The 23,812-nt window shown below is 44.2% G+C and overlaps 3 protein-coding genes across 5 annotated transcripts in view; 1 reads left to right on the top strand and 2 right to left on the bottom strand.

Moving 5' to 3' along the window:
- Positions 1-10,111, bottom strand: part of GCNT1 (glucosaminyl (N-acetyl) transferase 1) — a 48,501-nt gene extending 38,390 nt beyond the window's left edge. For both annotated transcript variants that reach the window (XM_050944204.1, XM_050944205.1), the window contains exon 1: positions 9,400-10,111. The gene's annotated coding sequence lies outside the window, so the exon portion shown is untranslated. The remainder of the gene's footprint in view (positions 1-9,399) is intronic.
- The window catches only part of PRUNE2 (prune homolog 2 with BCH domain), a 356,369-nt gene that overhangs the window by 234,278 nt on the left and 98,279 nt on the right, over positions 1-23,812 (top strand). The window lies entirely within an intron of this gene.
- Positions 11,984-14,796, bottom strand: LOC127046722 (zinc finger and SCAN domain-containing protein 20-like). Its single transcript, XM_050944210.1, has 2 exons — positions 13,881-14,796; positions 11,984-12,630 (listed from the first exon to the last, which is right to left on the bottom strand). Exons 1-2 carry the CDS (start codon positions 14,527-14,529, stop codon positions 12,068-12,070), a joined length of 1,212 nt encoding a protein of 403 aa, XP_050800167.1. The 5' UTR covers positions 14,530-14,796; the 3' UTR covers positions 11,984-12,067.

Here is a 23,812-nt window from a genome sequence, read left to right as displayed (position 1 = left end):
AGGTGCTGCCCCAAGTACATGCTTGGTCAGCTGGTGCCTGGAGCCAGCCCTGAGGGTGTCTCTGCCAATCTGACCCAGGGGAAATTCCTTTCTGGCCCCCAATATGGCAGTCAGCTAGATCCCAAGCATGTCAGCAACACCCAACAGCCAGACATCTGGAAAAGAATTCTCTGTAGTAACTCTCCCCTTCTAGTGTGCCATCAATGGTCGGAAATATTTGTTATTAACAGTCACAGATCAGCTACATGCCATTGTAGGCAGTCTTATTTACCATCCCCTCCATGAACTTATCAAGCTCAGTCTTGAATACTGTTAGGATTTTTGCCCCTACTGCTCCCCTTGGAAGGCTGTTCCAGAACTTCACTCCTGTGATGGTTAGAAACTGTCACCTAATTTCCAGCTTAAACTTGATGACCAATTTATAATCTATGCCACAACAGTCTGCCTTGTCAGAAAACTCCTTGAGACTCTGCCAGTCTAAATCTTACCTTGCAGGTTACATTCAGTGAACTCCATTTCCCAAGTTCTCCCAGAGAGGTTTTTCTGTAGTGTCCACGTCTTCTCACTGAACATTCACATAAACTATGAAGTCCACTGTCTCCAAAGAGACATTATACCTGGACCAGCTTATGGCTCACTGAGGACACATTCCAATTTAACACACGACATTGACATAGATCAGGGATCAGCAACCTTTCAGAAGTGGTGTGCCGAGTCTTCATTTATTCACTCTAATTTAAGGTTTTGCGTGCCACTAATACATTTTAACATTTTTAGAAGGTCTCTTTCTAGAAGTCTATAATATATAACTAAACTATTGCATGTAAAGTAAATAAGGTTTTTAAAATGTTTAAGCAGCATAATTTAAAATTAAACTAAACTGCAGAACCCCCTGGACCGGTGGCCAGGATCCGGCAGTGTGAGTGCCACTGAAAATCAGCTTGTGTGCTGCCTTTGGCACATGTGCCATAGGTTGCCTACCCCTGACATAGTTAAGAGTAAAACTAAACATAAGTTTAGTAATAAAGACCAGATTTAAGTGATAATAAGCAAGAGGGGAAAAAAGAGCTACAGTTACAAAACAAAGTAAAAAATATACTTTCTAGCATTTAAAATGCAACAGTTTACTATCCTGGTCTCAGGCAATTTCTCACAAGTCAGTTCTCAGCATCTTCAACCCACAGAGCTAAAAGATTCACCTTCCACAGTTTCCAAGAACACTGGCTTCTTTTGTCCCTCAAGTGATGGATAACTAAGGGGTTCTCTCCCCTTCTTATAGTCCCATAAACTTTTGAAATGTATTCTTTTGAAGTGTATCCCCAGAAAAAAGTTCTTCTCCCCTGCTGGTGGGTATGTCGTGCTGTCTTCACCTTGTTGTGAACTAGTTCTTTCCATTGGTTTGGTTACTTGGTTTACCTTAGATGCAAATATACTTTCATTGCCAGGTTCAAGCTTTGTACCCCAGAAACACCGGCAAATTCACATTCCTTTGTCTAGAATAAACCTGTTTATCCACTCAGATTGCCTTGTCTGGCCATATTTTAGTAACATGTTTCCAGCATACTTACATAACCCTTTACACACTAGTATTGTGTGATGTATGTATGGTTAATGTTCCATATGTAACTAATTATACGATAACTCAGCAGACGCTATTTGGCTAAGTATTCTGATAACAGTGTACAGCACGTGCCCTTTGCCAGCTGGCATAAAGGAGTGCTTAGAATCATTCATATTTACTTATTTACCAGGATAGTCTTCCAGATATAAACAAACAGAGTATAAACCAATGCAGTCCTGTCTTCCTGAGTCTGCAGACAGAATGCTGTGGTGCTCCTGCTTATGTCTCAGTGAAATAGCAGTGGCATTGGTACGGATAAGTAGACTTGGAAATTTACCAAAATAGCTATTCTGAGATAATAAGTGTCCATGTGGGGAATTATTCTAGAATAGCTATTTCAGAATTTTCCAAGTCTAACAAGCTATAAAAAATGGTAATTTCCATTACTGCTCAAAAGCTTCCTGGGTAGTAACAATGAAACAATCATATCAGTTTCAAGCTGCTGTTACTTAGTAAGTTAAACAGCTTCAGCACCTACCCCTACTATGTACTGAGAACAAAACAAAAGGAAGTCCATGGTTACTCACTGAATTATACACACTTTATCACTACAAAATTATTTTTAGAAATGATTTGTCCATGGTTTTAACTCTCAGGTCTTCTGTATGCTATTTTTTTTATTGAAACACATATGCAAAAGTGCTAAATGAAGGGATGTGTCTTCAGATAAAAAAGAAAACCTTTTTGAAAGACAATCCTAATCCACTAATTTAGAATGGCTTCTTCAAATTGTCCTCACTAAAAAAATAATAAATGTTAGCAAAAGTATAGGGGAAAATTTTTATTACTATAAATTATTTTGATAAACTAGTTGTGTGTGGTTTTAACCCTGGGCTGTTTCTGCATGCTCATTAAAACACCTATAAAAGAAATAAAGGGCTTGTCTTTTCAAGTGATTATAAAATGCAGTTTTGTAAAGGAATAAAGCTCAATATAATTTTTACAAGCTTTTGTTCAAAAATCTGAAGAGAACAAACCTCTTATCTCTATGTTCTGGACAGCTAACAGCCTTCTTTAACTTTAATTCACTGGCTAACACATCTGCTTTTGCTACAGCTTCAAATTGTCCTCACCAAAAGCATAGGGAAAAACATTTAAAAACTGTTTGTTACTAAGGGTTTATTGTTTTAATCTTTTACACAGGTGTCTTAATAAAGTGCTACATGGCAGGAAAGATGCTTGGGTCTGTTTTTTTAGATACGAATAAGGCAGCTAAATGGGAGGAGGGAGATGGCTCATGTTTTAAAAATTGAGACTATAGGATTGGTTCAGGAAAATGTATTCTATGATGCAGATGTAGAACAGCCTCTAATTGGTCCAATCCAAAGGAGGAGACAAGGGGGGTGTGAGGTAATATATTTTATTGGATCAACTTCTAGTTACACTAGATGTTTTCCCTCTTAATTTTCCATTACTGCAGCTATCAGTGCAACTCCACCAATAGCAGCTATGCCAAAAGTAATAACAGACTGACAGTGGGCATTTTAACTATTGCATCATCTGATCCTGCTCAGAACAGGGTCTAGACAACACCAAGGTTAAAATGCAGTTACCAGTGCCTTGTCTACACTACTATTCATGCTGGTAGAGCTGCACCTGCCAGAACAGTGGGAAATTTAAGAACAAGACACTAGTGAAGACAAGGTGACAGAGAACAGGGCCTGCCCTGAAGAACATGCCCTTGTCTTCACTGCTTAAAAAAAGTTTTTTCTTTACCTTGCAGTATCTAATATATCTGAGCTATTTTGAGGTGAAAACCACAGTGAAGACAAGACACTTCCGTTCTTGGGCTACTGATTAATCACAGATTAACTAAAAAATGAATCACGATTAAAAAAACTTAATCACGATTAATCAGTTTTAATTGCACTGTTAAACAATATCAGTTGAAATTTAACAACTATTCTTGGATGTTCTTCTACATTTTCAAATATATTGATTTGAATTATAACAGAATATAAAGTGTATAGTGCTCACTTTATATTTTAATTACAAATATTTGCTCTGTAAAAGTGATTGAAAAATATTTTTCAATTCACCTCATACAAACACCCATAAAGCACTCTTTATCATGAATGTGTAACTTACAAATGCAGATTTTTTTTTTGGTTACATAACTGCAATCAAAAACAAAATAATGTAAAACTTTAGAGCCTACAAGTCCACTCAGTCCTACTTTTTATTCAGCCAATCACTAAGACAAACAAGTTTGTTTATATTTATAGAGATAATGCTGCTGGCTTCTTATTTACAATGTCACCTGCAAGTGAGAACAGTGTTTGCATGGCACTTTTATAGCTGGCATTGCAAAGTATTTACATGTCAGATATGCTAAACATTTGTACACCCCTTTACGCTTCAACTACCATTCTAGAGGACATGCTTCCATGCTGATGCTCATTAAAAAAATGTGTTAATTAAATTTTGACTGAACTCCTTGAGGTATTTCCCCTGCTCTGTTTTACTGCATTCTGATGTGTATTTCATATTATAACAGTCTCAGATGATGACCCAGCACATGTTGTTCCTTTTTAAGAACACTTTCAGTGCAGATTTGACAAAACACAAGGAAGGTACCAATGTGAGATTTCTAAAGATAGCTACAGCACTCAACCCAAGGTTTAAGAATCTAAAGTGCATTCCAAAATCTGAGGGGGACGAGGTGTGAAACATGCTTTCAGAAGTATTAAAAGAGCAACACTCCGATGCAGAAACTACAGAACCTGAACCATCAAAAAAGAAAATCATCTTTCTGTTGGCGGCATATGACTCAGATAGTGAACGTGAACATGCGTTGGTCTACACTGCTTTGGATCGTTAGTGAGTAGAATCCATCATCAGCATGGATGTGTCCCCTCTGGAATGTTGGTTGAATCTTTAGCGCATCTGGCACATAAGTATCTTGCAATGCCGGCTATATCATGAAAGTTGAACTTGCTGTTGTAGATTGCACTACAATACTTGTATGAGAACTGAAAAATACTTTTTTTACAGCACAAATATTTGTAATAAAAATAAATATAAAGTGAACACTTTGTATTCTGTGTTGCAATTAAAATATATTTGAAATGTAGAAAACATCCAGAATATTTATTTCAATAGTATTCTATTATTGTTTAATCACATGATTTAAAGAAAAAAATTTTAATTGCTTGACAGCCCTAGTTTTATCATAAGGAAGAGTGGTTCATTTTCACTGTGGTATTCGCTTCAGGATCTCTCACACTATAGTTACTACAAGGTCAAAGGTATGTGTTTTTTAGCAACAAAGGCCTTAAGCTTTTAAAAAAATAAATATTGACCCTTTCTGTCAGGCATGGCCATTATATACACCAACATCATGTCCTTATCTATATAAAAGGAATAATTGCTAAAATATCACTAGTGAGAGCTAGTTCAGATTGAGGGCACTAGTGCCCTCAGACATATTAAGTACAATGCTGGATAGGCCTTTTTTTTTTTTAACCCTAGTTAGAGGACATCGTTTAAAACACTGACTACTCTAGCATGGTGTTTAAGACTCCTTTCTACACCAGTGCACTCACTGGTGGAGCTACACCAACAGTAGAAACAGTTGGGATTTTTTTCCTTCCAAAAAATTTCTAATGTAGGTACCTCCAACTTTAATTGCAGCAATGCTAAAAAATAACTGTCATATTCAAATCCAAACTTCTTGCACATGGGAGGTAAGCTGCAAATATGACAGTTTCTTTAAATTAACATTGCCCCTCACTCTCAAAATCTAGATTTTTATATCGTGCCTATCCAAATATCTGGGATGAAATCCTGGCTTCATTAAAATGAATGGAACTTTTTGCCATTGACTTCAATGGAGTCAGAATTTCACCCTTTTCTGTAGGGCCCATTGGAGAGAGGTAAGGTACCAGCACCACCACCACGTTATCCAGCTCTTTATTTAGTTTGCTTTTATTTTTAAAAAGCCTAAAATTCTCCAAACCTAAATGTTTTGTTTTGGATTGAATGAAATGACTTTTTTTGATTTATTGAAAATGCCCAAACCTTTCAGTTCAACCCAAACCACTTCTTTTTCCTTTTGACTTTTCAGATTGCCAGCAAACTGAAGAAATCAGTTATTCACAAAAGTCTATCATCCTCTTATACACCAATGTAAGACAGTTAAAAACAGTGCAAGAAATAGAAGTCTCATTAACATAATAAGAAAACACTGCTTTGAAATTAGATATTTTATGTAACCCACCTGTCCCAAAGTATTTCTTTGAGCACATGATAATGCCAATTTGTGTTGGCCCATTCTTAATATCCACAGGCAAACCATAGTTACCTGAAAATTTTCAGTTTTCTCTATATGGAAAACTGTCAGGGGCGGCTCCCAGCACCAGCGCACCAAGTGCGTGCCTGGGGTGGCAAGCCATGGAGGGTGGCCTGCCGGTCGCTGTGAGGGTGGCAGTCAGGCTGCCTTTGGCAGCATGCCTGTGAGAGGTCCACCGGTCCCATGGTTTCCGTGGCAATTCGGCAGTGGGTATGCTGAAGGCGCAGGACTGGCGGACCTCCCACAGGCATGCCACCAAAAGCCTCCCGACTGCCATGCTTGGGGCGGCAAAATATGTACAGCCGCCCCTGAAAACTGTGCTTGCCTTACTGTTTTTGCCCTCCTAACAGACATTTGCAGCATACTTACACATGCATAAGTGAAGAATGCCTAAAACCTTATGAAAGATGTGAACAATCATCATAGATTAAATGAAATTTTAGAAAATGTTATTGTCAGCAAACCAGACTTTTCCAGGATAGCATTCACATGTTTTGTAAAGCTCTGGCTCATTGGATGCTATTGGCATTCTGAATGACTATTTTGTTGAAGGGTATGGAGATACTTTTTTCTGCTTTCAATTTTCCTCTCCCTCACTTTTACTTTTGTTTAGTTAAGGATCCCAATTAGTTTCTTTATCATGTTATTTTTAGTGATAAGGTTAAAAGTAAGTTTTCCTGGAACTGAATAATGCTGACTAGTATCTGATAAATTAGATCAATGCTGCTAATTGGCCTGCTGAATTCCTGGGAAATTACCTTTCCTATGGGCTTGTCTACACAATGCAGCTTTTAGCAACAAGTCTGTGTCAACATAGCTTTGTCTCTAAAAGTCAATGTTCTCTATCCATTATTTTGTCAGCACTTTTGATGACAAAATACTTCCAGCCCTGTGAGCGGTGTTAGGTTTGTCGCCCTGCCGACAAAGCTACATTCACATTGCCACTTGCATCGGTAAAAAACTTTTGTTGGAGGGGAGAGGCACTGAGAGCTTTTTTAAGTACTCATGAAAGACAAAAGTTTTGTCGACAACATCACAGTGTAGACAAGAACTCAGTAGCAGCAGCAGTTTTAAGAAGTCAGATTTCAATAATTTAACATGCTGCAAGTGGAATAGAACCTTTAGATTTCTTTTTTTTGGGGGGGGGAGGGAAGGTGACAAGAGAAAGTTTTTAAAAGCTTTGTCTAAAAGACAGGTAGGAAATTCTCCACTGTGATGAAAGATTTTAAGAACTAAATTTTGCTCCAGCATACCAGTGTAAACTCAGCAGGGCAGATTCTAAGCCCTTTGCTCAAACTGGTGAACATTTTTATTCACGCAGTTAGTCCCACTGAGCAGTTCACTTCACTGAAGTTAGTGGTTGGTGTAAAAACAGCAGATTTTTGGCCTCTCATCTTTGTCTTATCCTCAAACAGGCTAATGGAGCATGGAAAAATTCTCTGAGATGTGCTTAGCCTCAGGGAAAGGAGTGTTGCATATCACTCAAGTAGAAGTGCCCCAAGCAACTGAAGCCCATCACTGATGGTACAGATCCTTTCTGATACCACCTCATTATCTTAAGGATTGACATCTGAGGACACTAGAAAGTTCAGAGTAGGAAAGAGTTGTGAACCTTACAGGGCACTGGAGACTCCCAAAGAGGATAGAAAGTTAAGGAGTAATGTACATATTTCCAAAATATTTACCTTCGACAAAAATTTTTGTACCATAACTTGACTTCCATGACAAGTATGTTTTTTCCCTACTTCACAGAGGCAGAAGGGGCCTATCATCTTCTAGAGATAAGAGAGGTTTCCTCAATTACAAAATAGCCAACAGCTACAGTGCTAAAAACTCTTTTCTGGTTCCACAGAGCCTCGGTGTTATTTCTTGCCAAACTTGAAATCAGCTACTTGAAACCCCCTATTGAAGAAACCTGTTTGGAATTGCAAATACTCCAAATAGGTAACTCACACGGCTCTTTAAAAGTCATTGACCTCACCTCCTTCCAGCAAAAAGATTTACTTTTCAGAACAGCCTTGAAAAGGGGGCAAAATGCCAGTGGTATACTGAGCTGCCTGTTAAGGTTTGAAGCCTCTCACCAGACTTAGATCACAGAAAGCCACTTACAGCCTTCTAAACTGTTGCTGCCCTCAAATCTTTCTTCAGACTCTGCTGCTCTGTTTTACCAACCTTGACAGAAAACAGGAATGCTATTCCTTAAAAATAAGAAGTCTGATCTTCTCTAACCCATGCCCATGGCCAAGATGTTTTAGCAATTAAATACTATTATGTAGATGTGGCTCAAAGTAGATAGCAATGTTTGCAGAAATCCCAGAAATAAAGGGGTTATTATTGTTTAACCTTAGATCAAAAAAGGTTCATGTAAAAAGTCTGTTATACCTCTGCAAGGTTTCATATGTGGAGAAGATTTATTTATTCATTCAAGTTGCCAACAGTGTTAGCAACAACAACAAACCTGGAGACCCATTAGTTAAACGGCTAAAAAAACACTCCTATTTGAAACAGAACAAAGTTTCCAGAAATCTTTTTTTCAATAACAGATGAATAACTTGGTAAATTTCAACTGCACTAAAATAGCTTCAACTTCATAGTACTGTGGAGAAAGAGTGTTTTTCCAAGTAAGAAGAACAGGAGTACTTGTGGCACCTTAGAGACTAACACATTTATTTCAGCATGAGCTTTCCTGAGCTACAGCTCACTTCTTCGGATGCTAATATCTCCTGTCTGTGTGTTCCATTCTATGTATCCGAAGAAGTGAGCTGTAGCTCAGGAAAGCTCATGCTGAAATAAATGTGTTAGTCTCTAAGGTGCCACAAGTACTCCTGTTCTTTTTGCGGATACAGACTAACATGGTTGCTACTCTGAAACCTTTCCAAGTAAGACTGATACCAGGGAGAGAGAGCACGGCTCGTTGGCCCAGAAACTGGAGCCGGGGCAGTTATTAAAAATCTCCCATATTGCTACTTTTTCACATTGGAGTGGTTCTTGTTTCTACCAGGACAAGCGAAGAACCAACAAGTGTTATCGAACGAACAGGAGATGAAGTGGGCGTGCAACCACCAGCACTCTGCAACATGCGAGTTCCACCACAGGAGGAAACCGAAACAGATCGACCATTACACTCCCTACCGCCTGCCCCGGCCAAACAGACTCAGCTACCCAGGATGGGGCTTGGTCCCTGGCTCCACCACCCTTGTGATCCCGTCAACGGAGAGCCCAGGTGAGCGAGGGAAGACCTTTAACTGGACCAACTTCTGCCGGACCCAAGCAAGGCGCCCGGGTCAGGGGAGCGGGGAGGGAACGAAGAGGGGCTGGCTGGAGTAGAAGCCAGGGCAGTAGAAGTCACCCCGCCTCCCACCGCAGCGCAGCCGGGGAGGCGCGGCAGCCAGCAGCCCCGCCAGAGCTCAGGCTGCCAGACTCCGTCGGACGCGACTGGTACAGCCCGGCCCGCGGGGAGCCGGAGCAAAGGGGGCCAAGCAGTTACCTGGAGCGAGCGGCCAGTGGCTCAGGAGCAACGCGAGGTGCTGCTGCTGCTTAGCTACGAGTTGAGCCAGCCGGGCTAGTATCAGCGGAGACAAACTTCCTCCAGCCTCCTCCCAGCGCTGGGGGGGTGAGAACTGCCGCCCCTCGCAGGCGGCTGGAAGCACTTTCCCTCCCGCGCCGAGAGGCGCTTCTGAGCGCCCCGCCTAGTTATATCTCCTGCCCGCTACACCGCCAGCGGCGCGGAAGCGGGGAGGGTGGGCATGGCCTTGCTCAAGCTACCAGCCAATCAAGGCGCTTCCGAGGTTCCCCTTCACCAGCGCCGCCCTCCGAAGAGCTGCCTCCACTCCCCAAACACCCCAGTCCTCCCACAGCCCCTGCTGCTCCCACTCACGCAGTCCTCTCACAGGCACTGCTAGCTAGCTTCTGCTTCTGTCCCATCCAGTGCCCCAATTCAACTGTCACAATCTTGCCCTCTCCTCTCTTCTGGGCAAGCCCAAGTCTGTTGTAAAGGGACCCAACTCGGGGGTCCATGTGCTTCTAAGCTCCTTGAGTCTGGGAAGTGATTTGTCATTGTTCCTAGCTCTGGCACACTCTAGGGGCAGACCCTGTGTCTGACACTCATCTTGGATCATGGGACCCTGCACTTTGGCCATCTTAGACCCTGAAACTAGTGTCACAGCCCTCCAGAACTGCCAGCTGCTTAAACATATTCCCCCAGCGTACCTGACTGTGAGATCTCTGGTTCCTAGTTACATCCTTCAGGTACAATGGGGCTGGAAGACAAAGAACACAGACTTACCAAAGAAATTTCTTTAATGGTAGACACTTGCTCTCTTAACAAAGCTCACTAGAGAGTTATAGATTTATTAAAAATAACACAATCCCCAATCTTACCTCACAGCTCCTGTGAGTCCTTCTTAGGGTATGTCTACACTTACGGTTTTGCAGTGCTGGTAGTTACAGCTGTGTTAGTACAGCTGTATAGGGCCAGCGCTGCAGAGTGGCCACATTTAACAGCGCTTGCAGCGCTGTTGGGAGTGGTGCATTGTGGGCAGCTATCCCACAGAGCACCTCGTCCCGTTTCGGCGCTGTGGCTTGTGGGAAGGGGAAGGAAGTGTGATTGTCTTTCCGCTTCCTGTTCCAGCGCCCCGTGGTGCTTTGCTACACATTCCGAGCAGTTTGGCGGCATTGTGATTGTACAGCGCTTTTTCTGCGATTTTTGTTATAAATGGATCCTGAGCAGCTGACGACCTTATTGATGAATGTGGCCAGCACATCGCGCTTGGCAGTGGAGCTATTCCTTCAGCTGCAAAATGAGAGTGAGAGTGACAGTGAGAGTGCCAGTGCCAGTGACAGTGAGGAGTCAGACGATGATATTGAATCGCCTCACTGTGAAGACAGTAAATTGCTTGTAGCAGTAACAGATGTGCTCAGCTCCGTGGACCGGCGTGTTTGGGCTCGGGAAACCAGCACTCAGTGGTGGGATCAAATCGTCCTGCAATCCTGGGATGACGAGCAGTGGCTGCAGAACTTTCAGATGAGAAAAGCCACTTTCATGGCACTGTGTGCTGAGCTCGCCCCTACCCTGCGGCGCAGGGACACGAGATTGAGAGCTGCCCTGCCAGTGGAGAAGCGGGTGGCTATTGCAATCTGGAAGCTGGCAACTCCAGACTGCTTCAGATCAGTGGCGAACCAGTTTGGAGTGGGAAAGTCTACCATTGGAATGGTGCTGATGCAAGTTTGCACAGCCATTAATCGCACCGTGCTAAGAAGAACCGTGACTCTTGGGAATGTGCAGGACATTGTGGATGGCTTTGCAGAAATGGGGTTCCCTAACTGTGGAGGTGCAATAGATGGGACGCATATTCCTATTCTGTCACCACCCCACCTGGCATCAGAGTACGTTAATCGCAAGGGGTATTTCTCCGTGGTTCTGCAAGCGCTTGTGGATCACCGTGGGCGTTTCACTGACATTTACTCAGGATGGCCTGGAAAGGTGCACGATGCACGCATCTTTAGGAACAGTTCCCTGTTCAGGAGGCTGAGGGCGGGCCAGGACTTTTTTCCCAGACCGCAAGATAACAGTAGGGGACGTCGAAATGCCCACTGTGATCCTTGGAGACCCCGCTTACCCCTTAATGCCCTGGCTCATGAAACCATATACAGGGAAGCTTGACAGGAGCAAGGACCGGTTCAACTACAGGCTGAGCCGGTGCAGAATGACTGTGGAGTGTGCCTTTGGCCGTTTGAAAGCACGCTGGCGCTGTCTTTATGGGAAGCTAGATTTGGTGGAAAGCAGCATCACCGCTGTTATATCCGCGTGCTGTACCCTCCATAATATTTGTGAAGGGAAGGGTGAAAGATTCAGTGAGGAATGGACCTCCGAGGTTCGACGCCTAGAGGATGAGTTTGCTCAGCCAGAGAGCAGGGCTAATAGGGAGGCCCAGGAAAGGGCTTCCAGGATTACGGATGCTTTAAGGGAGCAATTTGATGCTGAGAGCCAACAGTAATGTTTGATGCATTTGATGTGCTTTGCTTTACCTTGGTGTATAATATTTACCACTTCCAGCAACAATATAACGTAGTGAAATAGAAAAAAAGAACTTTATTCAACATACAGTACATAACAGGCAAGGGGGTTGGGGTGGTGGACTGTAGATTCTCAGGTTTTAATATGTCCTATTTTGATCACTATTCAATGTCTGCTGCAATTCAGGATTACTATGCTGCAGAATAATGGGGGTGGAGTGAACAGGGTAAGAATTATAGTTCTCAGGGCCGGTAGGTGATCTTACAGGTGTTGGGGGCAGCTGGGGATAATAAGGAACTGGCTGCTGGAGAAAGCTGTTTTGTGGAAATACTGGGGAACAAGGAAGAGGGCTTTGGGAGGGCTGTGGGTTACCATGGTACATATTTGTCTGCATGGCTACAATAGACTCGAAAGACTCAGTTTGGCGAGCCAGGAGGCTTATCATCTGCTTTGTGGTTTTTTTGGAAGACAATTCCTTTCTCCTGCTTTCTGTTTGCCTCCATTCATGTACACTCTTTCTCCATTCATGTACAGTCTTTCTCCATTCATAGGTCTTCTCTCTCCATTCCTCTGTCTTCCTACTTTCTCTGTTGTAGTGGCTCATAACAGATTTCATCGATTCCTCTTTTGATTTTCTAGGATTCTGTCTCAAGTTCTGCAACCTACGTGAGGCCGGTGATCCGGCTGCAGTAGTCAAGGTCACTAGAAAAAAGAGAAATAGAAACATGTAATACACAGAGGCTACATTGTTTATTATCACTTGGTGAAGGACTTTTTAGACTTTTGGTAGCATCCTTCTCACATACCTCACATAACACAGAGAGGGCAGGCAAGCTAAGTCATGGCAAGCAATGGGGTGAGTGGTTTTGCCCCGATTTCCCCTTGGGAGTGGGAATTGACCAGTGGGTCACTGGGGTTTATCAGCAATGGGTACAGGAGGTAGCTGGTGTCCTGAAGAGGGGACAGTAGTGAACAGGAAGGTGGTGAGCTAGCTGCTTGGGGGCGGGGGTCTATGGTCCGCGTTCACGCTGTCTTGCTGGTGAGGGGGGGGGGGAATCAACGCGGTGCTGGATGCCTGCTTTGAGGGGGGGTGGGGAACACCGGAGCACACCGCAGTGCTGGATGCCTGCTTGGAGGGGGGGGGGGGGGGGAACACCGGAGCACACCGCGGTGCTGGATTCCTGCTTGGAGGGGGGAGTGGGGAACACCGGAGCACACCGCGGTGCTGGATGCCTGCTTGGAGGGTGGGGTGGGGAACACCGGAGCACACCGCGGTGCTGGATGCCTGCTTGGAGGGGGGGGGTGGGGAACACCGGAGCACACCGCGGTGCTGGATGCCTGCTTGGAGGGGGGGGTGGGGAACACCGGAGCACACCGCGGTGCTGGATGCCTGCTTGGAGAGGGGGGTGGGGAACACTAGAGCACACCGCGGTGCTGGATGCCTGCTTGGAGAGGGGAGTGGGGAACACAGGAGCGCACCGCGTGGCTGCCTAAGTGCTGGGGGGGGGGAGTTAAAAACAGAGCGCCATGGGCTGGGGAAATGCGAACCTGGCGCCCTGAACTCAATTATCCCTAAACTCTCAACAGGGTTTCCTACTGCCAGACATATCACTGCTGCGTGTTACCTGGGAAGAGAGGGAGGGTCTTCTACAGGAATGTGGATACTGCCCTGGGCCCTATGCAGCTTGCCTGTGTGCAGCCATGGTCCCCCCCACCCCTCGCTGCACAGTGTATCGGATGAGTTAGCCTGACCGGGACAGGGACCACGGTGGCTCTCCCGATCAATTTGAGAAAGCAAATTGCAAACGCTCTTGCTGAAACTTTTCAAGAGATTACCGAGGCAGATTACAGAGACGTGATAGAGCAAATCAATGGGCTATTCCACGTTTAGGCATACATGCAGGCAGCCATAACCAAAATCCTCCTCTCCCAAAACATAAACATCTACTTACCCCGAGCACGATCCTCAGCTTCTTCCTCAACATCAACTTCCAGCTGCTGCGACTGGCTAGCCTCCTCCAGGCTGGAGAAGAGCTCCTGGCTGCATGTGTACTGGGACTCCGGGGTGTCTCCCTCCACGCCAGTAGCCTCGCTGTCGCCGTCCTCTACACCCTCCCCCACTTCTCCCTGCTGTGAACTCTCCATCGTGCTCCTAGGATTGGCAGTGGGGTCACACCCAAGTATGGCATCCAGCTCCTTGTAAAAACGGCAGGTTGTGGGGGCAGCTCCTGAGCGGCGATTTCCCTCACGGGCTTTGCAGTAAGCACTCCTCAGTTCTTTAATTTTTACCCTGCACTGCAACGCGTCCTGTTCATGGCCCCTTCTCATCAAGGACTGCAATATCTGCCCATAGGTATCATAATTTCTCCTTCTGGAGCGCAGCTGTGCTTGCACAGCCTCCTCTCCCCAAACACTAATGAGGTCCTGCAGCTCTGCATTGGTCCATGCTGGGGCTCGTTTGGTGCGTGGAGGCATGGTCGCTGAGTGATTGATTGATTGATTGCACTCCACGCCTGGCTGAGCAAACAGGAAGGGGATTTTTAAAATTCCCTGGGCATTTAAAGGAGGGGTCAGGTGAGCCCAGGGCAGTGGAGTTTGCATGATTACCAGAGTGGCTTCTCAGGTATGCTGGGATACCTGCTTATGCCACGGAGGTCAGTAAAAACGCTGGTGAGTGTCTACACTTGATGACCAGCGCTGGTGATCCAGCGCTGGATCCTCTACACCCGAGGCTTGACCGGGTGTACGGCCAGCGCTGCAACCAGGGAGTTGCAGCGCTGGCCGTGCTGTGCAAGTGTGTACACCACCTAGGTTGCAGCGCTGTAACCCCCTCACCAGCGCTGCAACTCGGTAGTGTAGACAAGGCCTTAGGCTACAAGCTCTTTTTGGCCTTTCAGCCATCTTTTAAAACAGCCTCTGCCTCTGCTCTCCTTCTCACCATATGCTTCAGATGGAAAAATTCCCTCCTCCCCTCAGCTTCTATAGAGAGTCATTCAAAGTAAATAGCCCTTCTGGTAGAAAACCCATTATTCTGGTAGAGGAGACTCATTGAACACTAATGGCTTTTGATGGTTCTCTCATAGCTTCTCAGACTAAGGCTATGGCTATACTACAGCTTAAATGAACGTAAGTTATGTCACTCAGAGGTGTGAATAAACTCCCCGCCCCCCAGCGACATAACTTATGTCGATTTAAGCACTGGTGTGGACAGTGCTATGTCAGTGGGAAAGTTCCTGCCGACATAGCTACCACCCCTGGCAGGGGCTGGAGTAATTAAGCCAATGGGAGCTGCTTTAAGCTCTCTAGTGTAGCCATAGGGTATGGCTACACTTGCAGCTGCTGCTCCCGCGGCAGCGCTTTGAAGTGCGAGTGTGGTGGTGGTGCCAGCGCTGGGAGAGAGCTCTCCCAGCGCTGCAGGTACTCCACCTCCCCATGGGGATTAGTTTACAGCGCTGGGAGCCGCGCTCTCAGCACTGGGGCACTGTTTACACTGGCGCTTTACAGCGCTGTAACTTGTGCTCAAAGAGGTGTTTTTTCACACCCCTGAGTGAGAAAGTTGCAGTGCTGTAAAGCGCCAGTGTAGCCAAGGCCATAGTCTTTCCGCTAGGTGTTAAGCCCCTGCTATTAAAGGAATCCTCCAAATCCACAAATGAGGTTGCAATATAACATGAAGGTCACACTTCAAAATGAAGGTTACAATACAGAGTAGAACATCTGAAACAAAGTGGAGTTCACTAAACAACATGGAATTCACAATTTGACACTGATATATCCCCCAATCTGTCACACCAAACCACCACAGTTCTGAGTAGTTAAGATGTGCAAAATTCTATGTTATTATGTTATCTTTCACAATGGGACAAATAATAGAAACAATTATGATGCGTAGTAGTAAACTTTTATATTTTATTATTTTTAAAAATGGTCTATGAAATACAAAAGAAAAGCCTATCAATCCATATGATGGCACTGACTTTCAAAAAGACCTAATCCAAAGAAGATCTTGAAAGCTTATGTCTTTCACCAATAGAAGCTGGTCTAATAAAAGATATTACTTCACTCACCTTCTCTCTCTAAAAAGACCTCAACTCCACCTTCAACTTTGTGCCAGCAAACAATTGTGGGCATATTCTGTAACATTTATATATCTGATTTGGAGGTTCAGTCAGGCACTTAGATAAAAGTAGGAAGCACATCCACTGTTACTGGATGCCTCCAACTTATAAATACAATTATTTGTGGGTGCAAAAGCAGAGACAGCTTCTGAAGATAGGGGTTTATATCATTACCAAATAGAACGCTTCATTAACTATCAGTAAACACTATTACATTCAATTCCAAAGAAAATGTAGCACAACCTATTCCAATAAAAAACATCCAAACACACAAGTAAGCTCTTTTAACAATTGAACTACCTTTACAATATTACCTGCCAAGTAGTCTTTATGGATCAGCACTATATTACAAATGGTCCCATTAACTTCAAGGAGAGTATTTGTCAAGAACTTACTGTTAAGTGTGTATAAGGGCATCAGAATCTTGGTCCATGTAGCAATTCCCTATAGTGTAACTACCTAGTGTTGTAATATTGGGCCCACAAATTTACCTTAATTGTGATATAGGTTGTAAAAAGTAAGTAAAATTTCACAAAGTGTCCCAAAAATCGATGACAATAAATGTTAATACGAAAAGGTGCAAAAGGGAAACAAAAAGATTAAATTAATTCAAATAAAATGGTCTAGTTATAGAACTCAAAGACTATGATAAGATCATGCCTGGTAAACAAGAGAAGTGTGGGACCGAAAATCAATGGACCAAAATTGGAATGTCAAAAGTCAGGCCTAGTCGGTGGACAAAATAATAGGAGGAGGGCTCCTTAAAAGAAATTACTTTGGGGGTGAAAACTGTCTGACAGCTACTGGCTGGGAGATGAGTAAATGGGAAGAACTGAGATTTACTATCAAGGGACTACCACTGACACCATTTCCTGGGACCTTAGGATCTACTGTAACATTGTTGGCCCTTTGTCATCCTGATGCTGAGAAATGTCCTGACCAACCCAGGCCAGAGAGCAAGGGGGACCTAGATGCCATCACCACCTGGGGTGTGAGACTTTGTCAACCCCTCCACCATGGCCACCCCTGTGTGTCATTTTCCTTCTCCATCTTATTTCTTCTCTTTCCTAGAGTTGTAGTGGCTGAGAGGTTGAGATGCTGGACTGAAAGGTTGTGGATTTGAGTTTTGCTCGATTGCACACTAAAAGGCTACCTCTTGTTCATCTACCTGCAAATGGGTACCTGATCCATTGGGTTAGGGCAGATCACATCACTCCCTTGTGTACCCTTGTCTATGAAATTGACATGCCTTAATCACATCAGCCCAATGAGTCATTGGCTTGGGGGAATTTTGACTATCCCTCTCCTTTTGTACTTATTTAATAAGAATCTAGCTTTAGTGGCCAAGACTATGTATTTTTCAACACTGTTGTAAGCCTGTGACCAAAGAGAAAGCTAAAAGCAATACCCAAAATAGACAGATGCTGGGACAAGTTTGCCAGGTCTTGTTCCTTTACTGGTGACCCTACTACAACAGCAAAGGAAAAAGTTACACCAACATATTACCAAAAGGGCAGTGTTATGGGGTGTTCATGCCACATTAGCCCTTAAGAGGCCAATTAGGTTTACCTGGTATCACCAAGAGAGGGAGGGCCAGGGATAATGAGAATGAAACCCAGCTGGGAAAGGGTTAAGATTCCCACTATAAAGCCCAGAAATTGAAAGTAGAAAGGGGTAAATTGGCAGGCTTAGAGCTGGAAACATTAAAAGGGGAAGATGAGTAGAAAGAAAGCAGATTATTATTTTATAATTCTCAAATCAGTAGATGAAGATGTAAAGTTAGGAGATATTAATTCCTTGAAAACAGCAGTAATGGAATAAGTGACAAATTGGCTTAGAGTGAAAATCCAGGTCAAGGAGGGACGATGCCACTGCCTGCTCTGTGTTCCCCACAATGCTTTGTTACTGTAGATCCCAGACTGGACTGCTCCCTACTATCAGGTTTTTACATCATGAGTATCTGTGTGTGGTAGACAGCCCTGGTCCAGCAGCTCTGATCTGTGCAGCAGTAGTAACACTCTGCCATCTACCAGTCTTAGTTACAGCCACATACTCCCAGTCCTGACTTCCTCAAAACAATATAGATGGAGCTACTACAAAGTGGGTGCATAACTGGTTGGAAAACCATTCCCAAAGAGTAGTTATCAGTAGCTCACAGTCATGCTGGAAAGGCATAACAAGTGGGGTCCCCAGGCATCGGTTCTGGGTCTGGTTCTGTTCAATATCTTCATCAGTGATTTAGGTAATGGCATAGAGAGTACACTTATAAAGTTTATGGACAATACCAAGCTGGGAGGGGTTGCAGTTTATCTGGATAAACTGGAGAAATGGTCCAAAGTAAATAGGATAAAATTCAATAAGGACAAATGCAAAGTACTCCACTTAGGAAAGAACAATCAGTTCCATGCAGACTGCCTAGGAAGGAGTACTGCGGAAAGGGATTTTGGGCTCATAGTGAATCATAAACTAAATATGAGTCAACAGTGTAACGCGGTTGCAAAAAAAGCAAATATTCTGGGATATGTTAGCAGGAGTATTATAATTGAGACACGAGAAGTAATTCTTCCGTTTTACTTGGTGCTGATTAGGCCTCAACTGAAGTATTGTGTCCAGTTCTGGGCACCACATTTCAGGAAAGATGCGGACAAATTGGAGAAAGTCCACAGAAGAGCAACAAAAATGATTAAAAGTCTAGAAAACATGACCTGTGAGGGAAGATTGAAAAAATTGGGTTTGTTTAGTCTGAAGAAGAGAAGACTGAGAGGGGACATGATAACAGTTTTTAAGTACATAAAAGGTTGTTACAAGGAAGAGGGAGAAAAAATGTTGTTCTTAACCTCTGAGGACAGGACAAGAAGAAATGGGCTTAAATTGCAGCAAGGGCGGTTTAGGTTGGACATTAGGAAAAACTTCCTAACTGTCAAAGTGGTTAAGCACTGGAATAAATTGCCTAGGGAGGTTGTGGAATCTCCATCATCGGGGATTTCTAAGAGTAGGTTGGACAAACAGCTCTCAGGGATGGTCTAGATAATATTTAGTCCTGCCTTGAGTGCAGGGGACTGGACTAGATGATCCCTCAAGTTCCCTTCCAGTTCTATGATCCTATGAAAACCATGTGCCCTGAAGTGTCCAGCCCTCTCCTAGACATCTCAGGGTATGTCTACATCTACAATTTTGCAGCGCTGGTTGTTACAGCTGTATTAGTACAGCTGTATAGGGCCAGCGCGGCAGAGTGGCCACACTTACAGCAACCAGCGCTGCAAGTGGTGTTAGATGTGGCCACACTGCAGCGTTGTTGGGCGGCTTGCAGGAGGGTTCGGGGAACGCGAGAGCAAACCGCGGGGAAGGAGACCTGCTTGCGGGGGGGGTTCGGGGAACGTGAGAGCAAACCGCGGGGAAGCAGGTCTCCTTCCCCGCTGTGTGCTCTCGCGTTCCCCGAACCCCCCTGCAAGCAGGTCTCCTTCTCCGCGGTTTGCTCCGGTGTTCCCCAACCCCCCCCCCCCGCAAGCAGGTCTCCTTCCCCGCGGTTTGCTCTCGCGTTCCCCGAACCCCCCTGCAAGCAGGTCTCCTTCCCTGCGGTTTGCTCTGGTGTTCCCCGAACCCCCCCGCAAGCAGGTCTCCTTCCCCGCGGTTTGCTCCGGTGTTCCCCGAACCCCCCGCAAGCAGGTCTCTTTCCCCGCGGTTTGCAGGGGGGTTCGGGGAACGCGAGAGCAAACCGCGGGGAAGGAGACCTGCTTGCGGGGGGGGGGGGGGGGTTCGGGGAACGCGAGAGCACACCGGGGGGGAAGGAGACCTGCTTGCAGGGGGGTTTGGGGAACGCGAGAGCAAACCGCGGGGAAGGAGACCTGCTTGCGGGGAGGTTCGGGGAACGCGAGAGCACACCGCGGGGAAGGAGACCTGCTTGATTACCAGAGAGGCTTCCTCAGGTATGCTGGGATACCTGCTTATTCCACGGAGGTCAAGAAAAACGCTGGTGAGTGTCTACACCTGATGACCAGCGCTGGATCACCAGCGCTGGATCCTCTACACCTGAGGTTCGACCGGGTGTATGGCCAGCGCTGCAAACAGGGAGTTGCAGCGCTGGTAATGCCCTGCAGATGTGTACACCTCCTAAGTTGCAGCGCTGTAACCCCCTCACCAGCGCTGCAACTTTGTGGTGTAGACAAGGCCTCAGAGAAACAAGGTTCATTGTTCCTGTAAAGAGACAAAACCACATCACACCTTATTAACCTAAATGGGGTAAATATACTCTTTAAACACAACACTTAGATGGTTTGTGGTAAAAATGAAATAAATTTATTAGCAAAACAGGTATAGGATTAAGTGAATTCAAATATAAGGAATGAAGACAAAGTTATAAGTAAACAAAACAAAATATGTTTCTAAAGGTCTAAAGCTTAACTTAGCAAGGTTTTGTTTAAGATGGTTTCTCTCACCAGTCATTCTTTATCCCAGTCCTGGCTGACTTTCCCTCAGTCAGTGCCTTCCACGAAAATATCAGCCGTGGGCTTCCCTTTTTTCTTTAGGTCAGTGGTGCTGGTTCTCAAACCGGGGGTTGGTACCCCAAAGTGGGTCACGATCCTGTTTTAATGGGGTCCCCAAGGCTGGCATTAGACTTGCTGGGGCCTGGGGCCAAAACCCAAGCCTCACCGCCCAGGGCCAAAGCTGAAGCCCAAGGTGGTGGGGCTTGGGTCCCCCCCCCCACACCCAGCTTAGGTGGTCTCAGGTTTCAGTACCCGCTCCTGGGGTTACATAGTAATTTTTGTTGTCAGAAGGGGGTCGCGGTGCAATGAAGTTTGAGAACTGCTGCCTTAGGTGAAAGATGTTTGCCTAAAGAAGGTTTCTCACCAATACTCAGTTCCAGAGACTTCAATGCCTACCCCCTTCTCAGCTTGCTAGAGTTCTGTTCTCTTGTTTCTGTCCAGTGTTGCATGCTAAAGATGGTTTCTGTACTTGTTTATATCAAACAAAGTTCAATTCCTTTTTTCAAGAGGCAGGATGACCTCATGCTGTTTTCCCTTCATGTGTTTCCCATTTCCTTTATGATTTCAATGTAAATAAGACTTCAATTGTTTTGATGCTACCATGCATAATTTACATAGGAGACAGGTAAATAGCTGCCCAACTTACTGTCTGGGTGGGACTGTTCATTCCTTTGTTCACACTTTAAAACATAATATCAATGAGTATTCATAATTCCTATATAGTGTTAACATACACATTTCACAATATTAATCACAAGCGTGGTATGGGCACTCATAAAAGACTGGACTTGACACACTAATATCATATTCAACCAGTTGATTCAATTGCTTGTTATTAGACACCCTCCCTCATTTCTTTATAGCTTAGATAAAGTTTATTTTCTCTGCTTGGGTCTAGTCATGCTGTATACTTTTCCCCGCATACACTTGTTAGCTTACTAGCTTTATCTAATATGTGTATCCATTCTCATTGTCTTTCAAAGAACTTTGGAAGTAAGTGCCTAGTGGAGAAATCACATTCCTTTGTTTAAGGTGGGGTAACTTCTGTTTAACTGGCAAAGACAGTTTAAAAATTACAATTTCACTGTAGGTCCATAGCTTTGCTAGCACCTACATTACACAATGATATTAACTACTGAGTTATGAGCTTTCCAATAACACAGTACATTACACCTTTTAGATACAGGTTATAACAATAATCACTTGGGGTACACTGGGCTGGTCAGGCCTGCTGAAATGCCCAGCTAGATATGAGCATGGCCCTGGCCCTCTGCCCTTGGGCTGTTCTTAATGTCACAGCAAACTATCAGAGATATGTTAAGTGCCAAAAGAATGTGGGATGGAGATTTAGTAGTAAATTTATAAGGGACAGGGCAAGTAACTTCTTAAAACCACATTTTTAGGGAAAATAAAAGTAATTTGTCAGCTACCTAAATTTATGACAGAAGCAAGACGAGGTTCCAACAGGCATGACTGAAGATTAAATTAAATGGGGTGTAGGTGAGGGCCAAGTGCTGTTTGCGATGTGACTGATTAGCAGGAGGAGGGAGAAAACAAACCATCCACAGCTGTCTGAGTGGGTAAAAGACTTGACTGAAAGGGAAGGCCTGGAAGAAATTAAAATCTTAGCTTGATTCCCCATAACTAATTGTTGGATGATTGTCTCTCCAGTTGTGGATTTGGAGTTATACAATAAAACAAAGGGAAGAGCAAGATTGCAAAATATGATTACTAAATTTATACATGGCAAATGGGATCAGCATTGCCAAATCTATACTGACTGCTCTAAAGCTGACCACACAGATAGAGTGGGAATGGCCTTTTTATCCCTGAATCTGGAAATACGAGATTTGTGACATTAGCCAAGTCTGTGGCCTTTGAAAGTTAAATTGATGGGCATACTGACCTGAATAAGGGATGTATGCCAAACTATGACTGTTATCTTACCTGATTGTTGGGTATAATAGTGATTAGAAAAGGAGCCTCAGAAAGCAGGAATGACTTAATCAATGAAATATTGTTCTTAACTATATACCTAATTATACAGTAATAGTATGGATCCCAGCACATGTTGGGATAGCAGGCAATGAAATGGCAGATAAAGCAGTGAAAAATCCCTTAAAAATGAGATCCTTCTGAGTAAACAGGACTTAAAAAGTTGATTTTTGTATCAAAAAGAAAAAAGAATGAAGGTTCTACGAAATATGTCAAACCTGAGGATAATGGTATAGTCTCACTATGACAGATGTAAAGTTACCTATATTTAGAGTGCTAACAGGTCACTGTGACCGGAAGTAATTGATATTTACTAAATAATCACAAAGACAGGTTGTGCGATCATGCAAAGTCCAAGAAACAGTTGAGAATCTGTTGTGGCAATGCAAGGAGAATTACACAAAGAAAGATTCTTTATGAAGAACAGAAACTCCTCAAGGTGAAAGAAAATAGGCTGAAAGGATTGGTGAGAGTAGGGTAGCATTAAAAAAAAAACATTACTTTGCTTTTTAAGGATACAGGACTGGGAAAGAGAATGTAGGTTTTTGCTTATGAAAAAACTGAGGTAGGTGGCAGTCATAGACTCTCATACTGCAGCTGCTACACCATAAAATGACTGGAAAGAAAGAAGGGGGCTCGAGTTAATGGCTGGTCTGGGTTGGAGTATGATGGTCTGAGCAAAGGATGTGAGGCTGGGGGCTGCTGAGTGCTAGTGTCTGGCTGAAGTTGGTGAGGTTGTGCTGTAGAAGCAGGCTAGGTAGAAGACTGTGGATGACCCCAGCTGAAACGAGGCTGAACATTGACACTGACAGCAGGGGGAGGGCAGAAAGTTGCCTTGGACTATGAAGGAGAGTAGGCAGGGGATGAGGAGTCATCTCAGTTGGGGGGAAAAAAGACTAGCTACATCACGATCTGAAGAAGGAATGCAGACGTGAAAAACAGGGTAAAAGTAAACGTTTTATAACGATCAAATCAGCGACAGAAGATATGAAATATGAGATGTTAATCCCTTGAAAATGGCAGATTGGATAAAGCGAAGTGTTGGTGACATACAAAGAGCTGAAGGAATGCACAGTGGATATCTGATAGAATACACACACAAGGAGCATGCTGAAAAAATGTCTTCACATTGTAACCTTAAGGAAATTTACTTGTCAACTGCCTGTCACTTTCCAGGTGCAATCCAGACCAGTGAGGGGTTGTCACTGCCTGTCCCTCATCCTTGGGTACTTCACAATGCTGTTTGCTCCCAACAAGGGCTGTTCACAGCCTATTAACGGGCAGGTCACA

Source organism: Gopherus flavomarginatus, chromosome 3 (assembly GCF_025201925.1).
Source record: "Gopherus flavomarginatus isolate rGopFla2 chromosome 3, rGopFla2.mat.asm, whole genome shotgun sequence".
NCBI lineage: Eukaryota > Metazoa > Chordata > Testudines > Testudinidae > Gopherus > Gopherus flavomarginatus.
Note: the sequence above shows the minus strand (reverse complement) of the source record. Positions and strands in the feature narration are given on the sequence as shown.

What these genes read in the sequence shown, in the direction of transcription:
- LOC127046722 (XM_050944210.1), bottom strand. Translation starts at nt 14,529, where the DNA reads ATGCAAACTCCACTGCCCTGGGCTCACCTGACCCCTCCTTTAAATGCC. An exon ending in AGCTGAGGATCGTGCTCGGG is followed by an intron (nt 12,631 to 13,880) that starts GTAAGTAGATGT and finishes TCTTTTTTCTAG; the next exon opens with TGACCTTGACTACTGCAGCC.